This window comes from Calonectris borealis, chromosome 31, assembly GCF_964195595.1.
Source record: "Calonectris borealis chromosome 31, bCalBor7.hap1.2, whole genome shotgun sequence".
Taxonomy (NCBI): Eukaryota; Metazoa; Chordata; class Aves; order Procellariiformes; family Procellariidae; genus Calonectris; species Calonectris borealis.
In genome coordinates, this window is record NC_134342.1 from 653,607 (window position 1) to 668,814 (window position 15,208).

Genomic DNA, 15,208 nt, shown 5'->3' on the forward strand with positions numbered 1-15,208 from the left:
AGAGACCCCGGGCTGTGCCACGTCCCAATGTCCCTCCAAGACTCGTTTTCACTTCACGCCCTTCCAAATTCCCTTCCTTTAGCTCCGTTTCCAGCCAGCTCTGCCCGCTGATAAAAGAGTTTCCCCCTCCCGTTCCTGAAGCAACGCCTCGCGATTAAATTGCCGCTCCTCTGGCGATGGCTGCCATAAAAATCTCCCGAATCGATTTAGCCAAAGCCGTGATTTACATCCACCGAGCCGCCGTCCCAACTCGGCGCGGCCGATTCCACGCAGGCACCCGAGCTAAACCAGAACCCGGGGAATATTTGTGGAAAAACCCTAAGAACAGGTCGCATTCATCTCCATCCTCCCCTGTGGATAAATTCTCCCTCCAAGAGGCTTAAACGCAGCATTAGCTCTGGCTTAAAATTCTCAGCGAGCCACCTTGGGCCAGAGCTTGGCCCAAATGCTGGGTTTTATCCCCATTTCGGGGTCTCCCAAGGATTTTATGGAGCTTATTCAGTGTCCCACCGGGAGAAGGGGACCGTGCCCCACGCAGGTAAAGGATCTTTCACCGAGGTCCGGCCGTCTCCATCCCCCAAGCCCTGCCGTCGCGGCCGTCCGGCTTAGCCCCGGCTTTATTCACGGCTGCCGGGAGCACCGATAACGCCATCCGAAGGACTTATAATGCCCCATTGAGGTTTGGTTCCTCGACTACGCTGCCGATGGGAGGGCCTCCCCACCGCCCGGATCACAACGGCCCCATTGTCAGCCCGGTCCGAGCGGCCGCCGCGCTCAATGGCCGGGTTTTATACGGCTCTGAAAACGTCTTTTACGCCGTCGTTTGTCGGAGCGTCGCTGCGAGAGCCGGAGCGGGGCCGGGGGAGGCTCGGCGCCCTCAGCGCGCTCGTACTGACATGACAAGGGCTCCAAAGAGAGATGGGTCAATGCGCGTTTCATCGGGATGTCAATGGGACGGCTTTTCATACAGCTAGTAATGCAATTTTAATGCAGTATTTTCGATTTCCTTTTGTGCTTTTCCCCACTAAATGAGAGAATCGAGTCGCTTCAGACCCCTCGCACAGCAAGACGAACTTATTCCGACGCCTGCTGAAACAGATGCGGCAGTGAGACAGATTCCTTCCCCCCAGATATATTTAAGTCCAGCACCTAACTCTCAGATTTAGAGGGCTCCAGGCAGCTGAACCCAATCCCTGGCTCCTCCGCGGGCTTCTTCCGTGACCGACGGCATCTCAGATCGGCTCAACAGGGATCGTAACGTGTCTCTCGTATGGTTAGGCCACCGTAACGCGTGGCTGCCCTGTCCCCGCGCCGGGCTGCGTTAACGTCTGTCTTTAGGCTTCTTCAAACACTTAAAAACCACCTAAGCGGAGAGATTCGCGGAGCACGGATCCGGACCTCCCGCTGACTCCTCATCCGGGCGTCAACACTCGTTCGCATTCACCCCTAACGCGATCAACCCAAATTACTTATTCTGAAGAGGGAACCAAGGGAACCACGTCTTTCCCTGCGGCTCCTCGCAACAAGGAAACACGACAAGGCAAGGGGAATGACCCGAAACCGCCTCGTCCGCATCCCGCCCCCGTCTCCACCTCGCTAGCCGAGGCTCGGTGGCACGCAGGGGACCGGGACGCCTCACCTAAGGACCCGGCGTGGCTCGTCACGGGCGTCGGGCTTCCTACGGAGGCTCTGCACCTTCCTAACGGGTCAGAAAAGCCGAGATTAAAGGTCAAACAGCTGCGAAAGGGGGGGAGATCAGCAAAAATCACCCCACCGCCCGTTTCTAACCAGCTGTTTCCAGAAGGAAATGGGGTTAGCTGGCGCGGAAGGTCTCCTCGCATCCCTTCGGGAAGCCTTCCCTTCGGGAACAGCGAGACCTGCCGCAAGGGGAAATCGGAGCGGCCGGAGTGATTTAAGCGAGCTCCAAAGCGCGGTTGTATTTCCTCCGTGTTGTTTATTTGTCTCCAAAAGGAATAAACCAGAGGCCGAAGGCTTCACCGATGGGTCTCCCCCCCTTCACCCGACATCCCACCGGACAGCTACACCTCACAGGCAGTTCCCGTACGGAAAAACCACTCCACGTGGAAACTTTCCCGTTTCTGTCCCGTTTTGCAGACTAAAACCACCACACACCACTCCAAGAGCAACGCCTGGTTCCTCAGCCGGAGATCGCCTCGTTTTTTAAGCCCAGCTCCCTTCCCAACGCATGCGCGCGTGCGTTGACACCGACGTGCATTTGCAACGCTCGGAAGCGGCCCCTCGGCTTCAGGCGGAAAAGCTCTGATGGATAAAAGGCGGCTCGCACGCTCGAAGCGCGGAAGCTCGATGCATTCAGCTTGAAATCTAGAGCAACGCGACGCGGCTGGTTCGTGGTGACGGTCGGAACAGCCTGGAGGCCTCGGCGCTCACCCCCCGCCATCCCGCTGTCCATCCCGGAGAAACGCTCGATGTCGCGGGATAAAACCCGACGGGCTTCGCCCGGCCGCGAGCGCCGGGACGGCGAACCCAACGGCGTCGAGGGCTGCGCGGAGGTGAGCAGGCGGTCCCTGCTCCACCTCGGTAACAGGCGAGCTGTTTTGGGGCTATTAATCCCCAAATTATCATGCAGAGCGCGTAACGATAATCTATATTCCTCGTTATCGTATTCCCAAATAATTCAATAGGCGTGGAGAGAAAGCAACGCTTTGAAGAGCGGGAGACGCCGACAGGCTGGTACCGCCGGTACACGACAGCGACCACCGAGCCGACGGTTGGAGGCCACTGACACCAAGACAGAATCCACCCCACGCATAATTACCCCGTTATTAACGCAAGCTGCGGAACGAAGTTAGCGCCAAGGGAGCGAAAGATTCCCGGTGACAGAGACAACCGCGCAGATTCAGCCTCGCAGAAAGCCCTCCGACTCAGACCCCGGCTGTCTGCGGAGCGCGTTAACCCCTTATTAAAAGCCGTCTGACGGAGACTTCAACCCTCCAAAACAAAGATTTTTAATTACCGGGGATGGTTTTCCAGCAGCACCATAATTAGAGGCTGCCAAAATTTCTACCGGCAGCGATTTAGGAGGGGGAATAACTCGACCGTTTCAACCCCGACTGCAGCGAGGCTTAGCAAAGCCCAGATGCCAGTTTAGTCTGGGGGGATTCGAGCGCCGCTGCTCCGGCCGACTCCTCCTCTCCCTCCCACGCCAACGACACCGGGCTGAAAAAGCATTCCCGGCGAATCCACGCCACGAATCCGACCTGCGTGAGGATAAAAGAAAAGGCAAATCGTGTCAGGCGAGGGATCGCAGCGCGGGCTCGGGATCCTGACCTCGGAAAAACGTTACACAAGGGAAAAAAATCCGACGGCAGAAAGCGCGACGGCGGGGAAAGCTCAGGCGGCGCTTTCAAACGACGCTTTTCTACGGAGAAAGGGAACCGCCGGCGCGTCACCGCAGCAACCGCGACGCCAAAAAAAGCGCAAAACACGAGAAAAACTGCCTGGCCTGCTTTTTTGGGAATGTTAAAGGTCCAGGTCACAGCGAATGCCAGACGCTGCGGAAGAGCGGGAGCGAGCTGTCACCGTTTTGTCGGTGACAAGATCCGCGCCGGCCCGTGTCAGGATGGAATGACGTCACAGGAAGGCTGCTATTGTTAATATTACAGCCGGAACGCCGTCGTGTGATGTAGCCGGAGCAAGACGCAGCCCTAGATCAAGGGGCAGGCGAGGATGGGAACAAAACAGCAGGAGTCCGGCGACGACGACAGCTCCTTACCCCACGGACGGAGCAAACGAAGAGCAGCCATTAATCGCCCGGCCGGCGCCGCCGTCCCCGTAAAGGCGGCGGGGGGAGAGACAAAAGGTGAAGAAGCAACTCCGCTCGTGGCACTTCAGTGCAGAAGTTATTAGCAATTACGGCAGATTTCGAAAGCGCCCGGTATGATTTTTTTTAAACCCCGCAGCGTCCGTGCGGGGTGAAATCGGCTCTGCTCCCCCCTGTTATCAGGGCAGACATATTCTCCTCCCCACCCTTCACGCCCCGGGCTGGGTGTCGAGCCTGTGGCCTTGCCTTATCCTGTCCGTGCTGACCGGCCCCGTAGCAGGCCTCTGGCCGAGAGCTCGGCCCTATCTCGAGGGCGCACATCCCCAACACGAGCAGGCTGCCGAAACCCCGGCGCAGGAACGACTGCAGGCCCGACGCTATCACCCTGGAAACAGAGGGCGTTTTGACGGCGTTTGCGAGGGGCTCGCGCCGAGGACGGCGATGGGGTGAAAGGACAGGCTCCCGCTTCGCCGGCGTTCCGGTTTAGCATCCTAGTGGCTCAGCATCAGCCGCTCCCGCCGAGCCCGGGCTGCCCCGGCTCCTCCTCACGCCGGGCAGCGCTCCCAGGGCGTCCCAGGAGAATCCGGAGACGCCGACACGCACCGGGACGAGCCCCCGTGGCGGGCGGGAGGCCCGTGGGAGGCTCACCTGCCCGGCAGCATCCTCCGCGGCTGCTTGGGGGACGGCGCGGGGCTCCGGTGCAGCGGCCATGGCCGCGCATCCCTGGCCTGGGGGACCCCCGCAGCGGGAGCCCCTCTCCCGTATTCACAGAGCCCCCCTACGCCAGCGCCGTGCGCGCCAGCCACGGCCCGAGCCCCCGCCTGCGCCGCTGGCGTAAGGGACCGCCGGTGACCCGCTCCCCCGGGCAGCGCCTTACGCCAAGTGCGTAGGGCACGGCCGGGCGAGGGGAGCGGGCCGCCGGGGCGCTCCGCAGTTTGCGTAGCGGCTGCGGAGCGCGCGGGGGGGGGTCCCTCAGGCCGCGCCCGCGCCCTACGCAGGCGGGATTCACGAAGCGCGCTTACGCCAGCGGCGCAGCGGCGGGCAGGCGGCAGCGGCGGCGCCGCCGTCATCGTACGCGCCGCCCGCCCCTCCCCGTCGCCCCGCGACTCACCGGCCCACGAAGTTCTCGAGCACCGAGCTCTTGCCCGCGCTCTGCCCGCCCACCACGGCGATCTGCGGCAGGTCGAGGTGGCAGCTCTGCCCGATGGAGCTGAACGCGTCCTGCAGCTTGTTCACCAGCGGGATCAGCTCCTCCATGCCCCGGTTCCCCATGGCGGCGCGGGGGGGAGGACGGGGACCACGCTCCCGCTCTCCCGGCGGCGGCTCCTCCTCACAGGGCCCGCGGCGGCGGCGACCAAACTTCCCCTCCGAGTCTCCTCATCCGGCACTGGCGACACCCCCGGGGCGCCGCTCCGCCGGGTCCGCCCCGCTCCCCTCAGACGGCGCGGCCAATGGCCGGCTCGGCCGTCGATCAGAGGAACCAGCCGAGCGGAGCGGGGCAGCGGGCTGTCAATCAGCCAGGAGGGCGGTATCGGGAAGCCACGCCCCTTCTCTACCGTTCCATTGGACTCCCACCGCGTCGCTCATGCCTACCAGCCAATGGGAGGTGGAGCTGGCCTGTCAGCTGAGGCGGTGCTGCTGTAGCTCCCGCCTCTCTGCCATTTCATTGGCAGAGACGACTGCCGGTCCGGAAAGCTAGCGAATCACTGCCCGAAAGAGACCGAGTTGCTCACCCGCCTCTCCCCACCCGCCCTCCCTCTCATTGGACAGCGCGCCTGCCACTCCCCCAGATTGACCAACCCAGCCGGAGAGGGGAACCGGAGGGAAGTTGGGCGGGGAGAAAACCCTCTCGCGATTCGCCAGCCAGCTATCAATCAATGATCCCTGCCAGTCGATTGGCTGCTTTAGTCCTCCCCCCCCCTTCCCGGGCACAACCCAGTGACCGTAGACCCCCGTGTAGACGCGCACCCCCGACGGCAGCCCCCGAGGCGAGGCCCCGGTGCCGGGCCGACCCCCCCGGTGCCCCCCCGGTCCCCCGCCCCCGGGGGACCCCCCGCACCAACAGCCCAGCCACGGCGGTCGCCTTGAGGGGGGTCTTTATTTCACACCCTCTCCCCGCGGCGGCGTGAAAAGCCGTCCCGGGGGGGGAGGGGCTCACCGCCCCGCGCCCCCCCGGCCGATCTCCGGTACCGGCGGGCTGCCCCGGCGTCGCGGCGAGACCGGGGTCTGCATACCGGTCACCAACCGGCTGAGCCCCGCCGGGAACCGGCCAGCGCAGAGGACGTCCGAGCTGTTCCTGGAAGAGACGGGATGGGGTGGGGGGGGGGAACCCCGAAAGCCGGCTGACGGCATCACCGGCGTCACCTACCTGAGCTCGGCGGGGGGCGGGGGGCCGGGGGGCAGGGGGAAGGCGGGCAGGGAGCGGCGCTGGCGGCAGAGGTAGCCGGAGGGCAGGTCCTGGGGCAGGTCAGCGTCCGGCCGCTCCAGCGGCAGAGCCATCTCTGGGGGGGGGGGGGGAAGGCGCCCTCAGCCCCCCCGGATTCGGGGAGCGGAGAATCCCCCGGCACCGGGATTTCGGGGTGACGGGGACCTCCAAGCCCCCAGAACTTCCCAGGGTGTGAACTGGGGGGGCCGCCCCCCCCCTCTTTCCTGGGGGAAACCCTCCCTCCCGGTGTCCCTACCGCTGCGGATGCGGCTCAGCTCCGGCCCCAGCAGCTTGCCCTCCATGCTCAGCAGGAGGAACTTCTCCACCCGCAGCTCCGGGCTCAGCCGATCCACCGCCCGGCGGCTTGCTCGCTCCCGCGCCTCCGACTGCCGCGGCGCCGGGGGCTCGGTCCGGCCGGGATGCACCGCATCCATCTTCCAGCTGGGAAAGGGAAGGGGATCGTCACGGCTCCGGTCACCGTCCAGCCATGGGAAGGTCCCGGTGTCACCGGAGACGGGGGAACAACCCCGCTCCTGGGGTCCCCGCGGGTGACCGAGCTCCGACACCCGGTGGCAGCCATCTCCCGGTCGGGATGGCATTTCCCATCCCCGCTCCCGTTTTGGGCCGGCTGGGAAGAGACGCGGCCAGGTTCGGACACACCCCAGAGAAACGCTCGCCCCCAGCCCCGCTTCCCGCAGGGGAACCGAGCGCCAGAAGCAGTTTGTCCCCAAAACGGGGGGTCCTGTCCCCGCTGTCCCCCCCTCAGGCACACCCGGAGCAGGTCAGGGGGAAGATTTGTGTCCCCATCACCCGAGGGTCCCCCAGCGATGCGGAGGGAGGGAGGCCGCAGTTTCCCTCTCCGGGAAAGGATAATTAAATCCCTCGCTGCGAGTCGATTACCAGATTTCCCAGCGAGATTCCTGGATAAAACCTCCCTTTCCTGAGGGAAGAGCAGACGAGGAGGGGCTGGGATCAGCTGCCAGCAGGCCAGGCTGCTCCAGGCTCTCCAGGGGGATTCACCCAGGAGCCGGAGCTCCATCGGAGCCAGGCTTACGCGTGCCTCCGCTTCCATGAGCATCCATCCCTCATCCGGCTCGTTAACGCCGTAACGAGTTCGGCACCACGGCACACGGCAGGGCAGCGGTACAGGCAGGAGCCCGGCGTGGCGTTACGGCCGAGCCCTCGCCTGAGCTCTCCTCGCCGCGGAGGACAGAGCCGCGGCTTTGCGGATCGTTCCCGAAAACCGTTTGAATTTGGTTTTAGGGAATTTCTAACAGGGCGCTGCTCTTGTACCGGGGCACGTCCCCCGTCCCCTCCCCGGCTCCCCCTCACCGACGTCTGACTGGGAAGGCAGAGCCCCCCCAAACAGCGCAGTCGTAAGCCAAGCTCCCCTATAGAGAACCGTATAGCCGCTCCGGGAACCATTAGCTCTTCCCGGGGGAGGTTACCTCCTTTAGACGGGCGGGTTCCCACGCGCCGAGCCGGCACGCTCGCCTCCCTCGCGCCGGGAGCTGATTACGGCAAAGTCTGGAGAAACAGAAACAACCATTTATATCAAAACAGGGAATATTTCCCCAGCTCAGGCTTCCCCGCGAGGGCCGAGCTGCTGCTCCTACCCCTGCCGGACCCTCCACCGACCCCGCCGGGCCTTAACACCGCCCGGGACCTGCCCCAGGGGGAAAGTGGGGTGCTCATGGGGGGTCCCTCCATGCTCAGACCTGCTCAGGGCTTTCGCGGTCCTGACGATGAGGGACCCCGGGCTGAAATCCCGGGTGCAGCTGGCACGGGGGATCCCGAGGGGATGGACGGAGCTGTTGTTTGAGGGGAAACTGAGGCAGGGGGTGGAGGAGGAGGCTTCCCCTGGGGGGGCTTAGGGACCAGCGGAGGGGGCTCTGCCCGAGGATGAGGGGGCTCTGCCTGGGGGACTTAGGGACCAGAGGAGGGGGCTCTCCCCAGGACGAGGGAGGCAGAGGAGGGGGCTCTCCCTGGGGGACATAGGCACCAGGGGAGGGGGCTCTCCCAAGGGACAGGGGGGCAGAGGAAGGGGCTCTCCTCAGGGGTCACAGGGGTGAGGAGGGGGCTCTCCCAGGGATCACGGCGCGGGGGAAGGAGAGGGCTCTCCCCGGGGGACATGAAGGAGCGGGGCGGGGGGGGCTCTCCCGAAGGACACGGGGGCCGGAGGAGGGTCCCCCCCACCGAGGCCCAGCGCGGAGGCCGAAGCCCCAACATGGCGGCCGCGTTGCCCCTGGTTACGAGCACTTCCGGCGGGACGCAGCGGCGGCCGGAAGCGCGGATCACGTGGGGGAGCGGGAAGATGGCGGCGCCCACGGCAGCGGGGCCGGGCCCGGCTCCGCTGCTGCGGATAGTGGCGGAGTGCGGGCGGAGCCGGGCGCGGGCCGGCGAGCTGCGGCTGCCGCACGGCCCCGTCCCCTGCCCCGTTTTCATGCCCGTGGGTACCCGCGGCACCACCAAGGGCATCACGGCGGCCCAGCTCGCCGCGCTCGGCTGCCGCATCTGCCTCGGGAACACCTACCACCTGGGCACGCGGCCGGTGAGCGCCGCCGCGGCGGGGGGGGGGCGGGGGAAGGACCGGGAGGGGCCGCCGGGGCCGGGGGAGGGCCCGCCCGCAGCCACCGGGGAGCACCGGTCCCGGGAAGGCCCCGCCCCCGATCACAGGGAGACCACGCCTTCGGCATAACCCCGCCCCCCAGTTCCGGGAGGGCCACGCCCCCTGGGGGGCTCACGCTTCCCAGCCCCAGGGTGGCCACGCCCCTAGTCCCAGGTTGACCACACCCCCAGGAGGGCCCCGCCCCTTTGCCCCCAAAAAGTCTGTTGGAGGGAACCTCGAGGAAGGTCACGCCCCTGTGGTGACCACGCCCCTCCGATGGCCCCTCCCTCTGGGATGGCCCCGCCCCAGGGGGGCTTAGACCACCTGTGCCCATGGGAGAGAGGACCCGGGGTAGCCCCGCCCCCCTGATAGCCCCGCCCCCAGGCGCGGTAGCCCCGCCCCCTGGGGGGTCCCCATGCCCCTGGGCTGGGCGGGGATGGGGGGCCCCCCCCGGCCCCCCCGGTCTGACCCCGTCTGCAGGGCCCGGAGCTGGTGCAGCGAGCCGGCGGCCTCCACGGCTTCATGGACTGGCCCCACAACCTGCTGACGGTGAGGGGGGGCCCCGGGACCCCACCTGGGGGGGACGACACCCCCAGACCCCCCACCTGGGCAGGGGGGAGACCCCTAGACCCCCACCTGGGGGAAGGGGCACCCCAAGACCCCCCCTCTGGGGAGGAGGGAGATCCCCCTAGACCCCCACCTGGGTGGGGGGACACCCCAAGACCCCCACCTGGGGATGAGGAGACCCCCTTAGACTCCCACCTCGGGAAGGGGGGAGCACGACACCCCAAGACCCCCACCTGGAGGGGGATGACACCCCTAGACCCCCACCTGGGCAGGGGGGAGACCCCCAAGACCCCCACCTGGGGATGAGGAGACCCCCTTAGACTCCCACCTCGGGAAGGGGAGGGGGGACACCCCAAGACCCCCACCTGGAGGGGGATGAAACCCCCAGGGACCCCCAGCCCCCTTCCCCACAGCCCCAGGGCTCCCGATCCACCAGCCCCGCCCCCCCCCATTATCGGGGTCCCCCACGTGCCCCCCCAGGACAGCGGGGGCTTCCAGATGGTCTCGCTGGTGGAGCTGTCGGAGGTGACGGAGGAGGGGGTCCGCTTCCGCTCCCCCTACGGCGGGGAGGAGATCCTCCTCAGCCCCGAGAGGTCCATCGAGATCCAGAACGCCCTGGGTGAGTCTTTGGGGGGGGGGGTGAACCCCCAAAATTAGGGGCTGAACCCCCCCCGCCCCCCGCAGGCGCCGACATCGTGATGCAGCTGGACGACGTGGTGAGCAGCACCACGACGGGGCCGCGCGTGGAGGAGGCCATGCACAGGTCCGGGACCCCCCCGGACCCCCCCAAACCCCCCCCCAAACCCCCCTCCCGACCCTGACCCCCACCCCCCCGGCCCCCCCCAGGTCCGTCCGCTGGCTCGACCGCTGCATCGCCGCCAACCGCCGCCCCCAGCAGCAGAACCTCTTCGCCATCGTCCAGGGGGGGCTGGATCCGGCCCTGCGCACCCAGTGCCTGGAAGGTAGCGGGGCCCGGCCCCCTCCCGGCCTTCCTCCCCCTCCTCAGCCTCCTCATCCTCCTCCCTGCCTTCCTCCCCCTCCTCAGCCTCCTCATCCCCCTCCCTGCCTTCCTCCCGCTCCTCATTCTCCTCCCTCTCCCCACCTTCTTCCCGCTCCCTGTCTGCCCCTCATCTTCCTCCCCCTCCTCATCCTCCCCCAGCTCCCCATCTTCCTCCTACTCCTCATCCTCCCCCAGCTCCCCATCTTCCTCCCCCTCCTCATCCTCCCCCAGCTCCCCATCATCCTCCCACTCCCCATCATCCTCCCCCTCCCCATCTTCCTCCCCCTCCTCATGCTCCCCCAGCTCCCCATCTTCCTCCCCCTCCTCATCTTCCTCCCCCTCCTCATCCTCCCCCAGCTCCCCATTATCCTCCCCCTCCCCGCCTTCCTCCCTCCCCCTCCTCATCTTCCCCCTCCTCATCCTCCCCCAGCTCCCCATCTTCCTCCCACTCCTCACCTTCCCCCCATTCCCCACCTCCTTGCCCCCCATCTTCCTCCCGCTCCCCTCCCCCCCCCCGCGCCGGGGGGGCTCCCGGGGGGTCCCACAGCCCCCCGCCCCCCCAGAGATGACCCGGCGGGACGTCCCCGGCTTCGCCATCGGGGGCCTGAGCGGGGGCGAGGAGAAGGGCGGCTTCTGGAGGACGGTGAAGCTCAGCACCGAGCGCCTGCCCCGCCACAAGCCCCGCTACCTGATGGGCGTGGGGTAGGGTGGGGCCGGGACCCCTAGGGCTCCCCGGGGGGGGGGACCCTCCTACAGCCCCGCCTGGGAGGGGGGACAACACCCCCAGACCCCACCTGGGGGGGACCCCCCTAGACCCCCACCTGAGGGGGGGGGAGACCCCCAAGGACCCCCACCTGGGGAGGGGTGGGAGACCCCCAAGGACCCCCACCCGGCTGAAGGGACCCCCCTAGACCCCACCTTGGGGGGGGCGGGAGACCCCCAAGGACCCCCACCCGGCTGAAGGGACCCCCCTAGACCCCACCTTGGGGGGGGCGGGAGACCCCCAAGGACCCCCACCCGGCTGAGGGGACCCCCCTAGACCCCACCTGGGGGGGTTGAGATCCCCCTAGACCCCCACCCGGCTGAGGGGACCCCCCTAGACCCCACCTGGGGGGTGGGAGATCCCCCTAGACCCCCACCCAGCTGAGGGGACCCCCCTAGACCCCACCTGGGGGGGGTGAGATCCCCCTAGACCCCCACCCAGCTGAGGGGACCCCCCTAGACCCCACCTGGGGGGGTGGGAGATCCCCCTAGACCCCCACCCGGCTGAGGGGACCCCCCTAGACCCACCTGGGGGGGGGCAGTTGATCCCCCTAGACCCCCACCTGGCGGGGGGGCACCCCCAGACCCCCATAGCGCAGGGAATTGGGGGGGGGGGGGGGAGACGTGGGGCTCAGCCCCCCCCACCCCCCCAGCTACGCCACCGACCTGGTGGTCTGCGTCGCCCTGGGCTGCGACATGTTCGACTGCGTCTTCCCCACCCGGACGGCGGTAAGAGGCAGCGGGGGGGATGGGGACCCCCCCAACCCCCCTCCCCCGGCTATGGGGGGGCTCCCCCCCCCCCCCAAACCCTCAGCACGCTCCCCCCCCCCCCCCCCCCGCAGCGTTTCGGCTCGGCCCTGGTGCCCTGGGGTTCGCTCCAGCTGAAGAACAAAAAATTCGCCAAAGATTTCCGCCCCATCGACGAGAACTGCGACTGCCCCACGTGCCGGCGGTGGGTGGGGGGGCACCCTGGGGTGGGGAGGGGGTCGGGGGGGGGGGTCTGACCCCCCCCAAATCTCTTTGCCCCCCCAATTTAGGCACAGCCGGGCGTACCTGCACGCCCTGATGCGCAGCGAGACGGTCGCCCTCCACCATCTCACCGTCCACAACATCGCCTACCAGGTGGGGGGGGGCCATGGGGGGGGTCCTCGGGGCGTCTTCTGCACCTGCGTCCCTGGTCCCCCACCACCCCGGTCCCCTCCTGCGTTCCCAGGACCCCCGAGCGTCCCAGTTCCCCTGGACCCCCAAAATGTCCCCAGTTTCCCCCCGCTATCCCCAGGTCCCCTCCTCTGCACCCCCAGACCCCACCACCCCTTGTCCCTGGGACCCCAGAGGGTCCCCAGGACCCCCGAGCACCCCCAGAGCCCCTTCTGCATTCCTGGACCCCCAAAATGTCCCCGTTTTCCCCCCGCTATCCCCAGGTCCCCTCCTCTGCACCCCCAGACCCCACCACCCCTTGTTCCCAGGACCCCAGAGGGTCCCCCAGCCCCTTCTGCGTTCCTGGACCCCCAAAGTGTCCCCAGTTTCCCCCCCACCCCCCCCAGCTCCCCTCTTCTGCACCCCCAGACCCCCATCAACCCCACTCCTCTCCCTTGGTCCTGGGGTATCCCCGATCCCCTCCTGGGACCCCTGAGCACCCCTGACGATGAGTGACCCCCCCAACTTCTGCAGCTGAACCTGATGGGCTCCATCCGGGAGAGCATCCTGGCCCAGCGCTTCCCCGAATTTGTCCGGGAATTCCTGAGCACCATGTACGGGGCGCGGGAGCGGGTCCCCCCCTGGGTGCTGGAGGCTCTGGCCGCCGTCGGCATCACCCTGGAATGACGGGGGGACCCCCCCTGCACCCCCCGGGGGGCAGCCCCCGCTTTCCCCCCGCGTACGCTTTTATCTTTCCCATATTTTTATACTTTTTTGTGGGGTTTTTTTTTTACTACTTTGGGTTTTTTTTTTTTTAAGGGGGGAGCGGCTGCCGCAGCCGCATCCAAATAAAGGTTCTTGGTGGGAACAGCGGCTGGTCTGGCTCGGAGTGGGGCTGGGGGGGCCCAAATGGGGCTGGGGGGGGGCTCGGAGTGGGGCTGGGGGGCCCAAATGGGGCTGGGGGGGGGCTCGGGATGGGGCTGGAGGGGGGCCGGAATGGGGCTGGTCTGTCTCGGAATGGGGCTGGGGGGCCCAAATGGGGCTGGGGGGGGGCTCGGGATGGGGCTGGGGGGGGCCGGAATGGGGCTGGTCTGGCTCGGAATGGGGCTGGGAGGGCTCAAATGGGGCTGGGGGGGGCTCGAAATGGGGCTGGGGGGGGCCGGAATGGGGCTGGGGGGGCTCGGAATGGGGCTGGGGGGGCTCAAATGGGGCTGGGGGGGGCTCGAAATGGGGCTGGGGGGGGCCGGAATGGGGCTGGGGGGGCTCGGAATGGGGCTGGGGGGGCTCAAATGGGGCCGGGGGGGCTCGGAATGGGGCGGGGGGGGGCCGGAATGGGGCTGGTCTGGCTCGGAATGGGGCTGGGGGGGCTCAAATGGGGCTGGGGGGGGGCTCGAAATGGGGCTGGGGGGGCTCAAATGGGTCCGGGGGAGCTCGGAATGGGGCTGGGGGGGGCCGGAATGGGGCTGGGGGGGCTCAAATGGGGCTGGGGGGGGCTCGCAATGGGGCGGAGTGGGCCCGGAATGGGGCCGGGGGGGGGGCTGTGTGCCCACGGCGGGGGCTCGGTGCCCCCTCGGGACCGGAGAACCGGCGATTTGGGGGGTGCTCGGGGGTCCCGGGAGGGGATCGGGGATGTTCTGGGGTGCTGGGAGGGGACCAAGGGAGAGGAGTGGGGGCGAGGGGGGTCTGGGGGTGCAAAGAGGGGACCTGGGGGTGCGGGGGAGGGGGACTGGGGACATTTTGGGGGTCCAGGGGAACTGGCTTGGGGGGTCCCGGGGCCGCAGGAGGGGGCCGGGGGTCCCGGGGCCGCAGGACCTGGGTTCTCTCCGCCTCCGCTCCTCCAGCAGCACCTTCTCCACCGTCACTGTCACCCGCGCCACACCCCGGATCCGTCCCCTCGGCCCAAACCCAGCTGCTGGGTCCCCACCCTGCCCCGGGGCTCAGCACCCTCACCCTGCGCCCGCGGGGGGGGATGAATTGGGGCAGGATGCGACCAGGGGAAGGGGCTGGGCTGGGCTTAAATAGGGCAGCGGGTGCAGGTGGGGGCTCAGGTGGGGGCTCAGGGCAATCGGGGTGTCCTGGGGGGGGGGGCAGAGACCGCAGCCCCCCCGCACCCAGCTCCTGGGGAGCCCGGGGTCCCCCCCCTCCCCGCAGGTGATGACCCCAAGTGGAACATGGCCGATGGCCGATGGCCTTTGTCCCCATCAACCGGTGCCAGACACATGGCTGGTGGCAGCGGCGCGGTGCCAGCTCCCGGGGACCCCCCCGGATCCCCCCCGATGGGGACCCAGGTGCCCCCCAACAGGCTGTGACCCCCCTCAGAGGTCGCGTCTGCCCCCACCTACCGGTCTGTGTTGGGGGGCTGGGGGCTCGGACGTGTGGGGTTTTTGGGGGGCTGGGGGCTCGGACATGTGGGTTTTTGGGGGGCTGGGGGCTCGGATGTGTGGGTCCCTGCTGGGGGGGTCTGTGACCTTGCACATGTGGGTCCATTTTTGGGGGTCTCAGACCTTGGACACGTGGGTCCTTTTGGGGGTCTGGGGGCTCGTGGGTCCTTTGGGGATCTGGGGGCTCGGACGTGTGGGTCCCTGCTGGGGGGGATCTGTGACCCTGCACATGTGGGTCCATTTTTGGGGGTCTGGGGGCTCGGACATGTGGGTCCTTTGGGGGTCTGGGGGCTCGCACACCTGCACCCACCGCTGCTGTTTGCAGCTCAAACCCCCTCCCAAACTTGGGCTGTTCCCCCTCCCCTCGCCCCCCCAGCCGCTCGGGCCGGGGGGGGGCAGGACCCCCATCCCCTGCCCCACGGCGGGCAGGGCCGTGCGTCAGCGGGGGCGCGTGGCCGGGGCGGCCGTGGGGAGGAAGTTTGTGGACAGGGTGGGGTGGCCTGGGCTACGTCAGCCGCGTGCGGCA

At 67.7% G+C, this 15,208-nt stretch overlaps 2 protein-coding genes across 10 annotated transcripts in view; one reads left to right on the forward strand and one right to left on the reverse strand.

The window, feature by feature from the left end:
• The window catches only part of DNM2 (dynamin 2), a 33,810-nt gene extending 28,532 nt beyond the window's left edge, over positions 1–5,278 (reverse strand). For 4 of the 9 annotated variants that reach the window (XM_075134273.1, XM_075134271.1, XM_075134275.1 and 1 more), the window contains exon 1: positions 4,914–5,276. Coding sequence is in view for 8 of the 9 variants with exons in the window: in XM_075134271.1 (XP_074990372.1) it covers positions 4,914–5,074 (161 nt within the window). In the remaining variant the exon portion in view is untranslated. Of the gene's footprint in view, positions 1–4,913 lie in introns of all 9 variants that reach the window. The other 5 variants (XM_075134267.1, XM_075134268.1, XM_075134266.1 and 2 more) reach the window with 2 other exon arrangements.
• Positions 5,279–8,446: 3,168 nt separating this feature from the next.
• QTRT1 (queuine tRNA-ribosyltransferase catalytic subunit 1) lies at positions 8,447–13,171 on the forward strand. Its single transcript, XM_075134293.1, has 10 exons — positions 8,447–8,778; positions 9,316–9,384; positions 9,883–10,021; positions 10,087–10,165; positions 10,249–10,364; positions 10,966–11,104; positions 11,818–11,893; positions 12,007–12,116; positions 12,202–12,286; positions 12,836–13,171. The coding sequence occupies exons 1-10, from the start codon at positions 8,455–8,457 to the stop codon at positions 12,986–12,988; spliced, it is 1,290 nt and encodes a 429-aa protein (XP_074990394.1). The 5' UTR covers positions 8,447–8,454; the 3' UTR covers positions 12,989–13,171.
• The last annotated feature ends 2,037 nt before the right edge of the window (positions 13,172–15,208 follow it).

Coding starts and splice junctions, on each gene's coding strand:
- QTRT1 (XM_075134293.1), top strand. CDS start 8,455: ATGGCGGCCGCGTTGCCCCTGGTTACGAGCACTTCCGGCGGGACGCAG. Junction 10,166..10,248: donor GTGGAGGAGGCCATGCACAG/GTCCGGGACCCC, acceptor GGCCCCCCCCAG/GTCCGTCCGCTGGCTCGACC. Junction 10,365..10,965: donor GCGCACCCAGTGCCTGGAAG/GTAGCGGGGCCC, acceptor CCGCCCCCCCAG/AGATGACCCGGCGGGACGTC.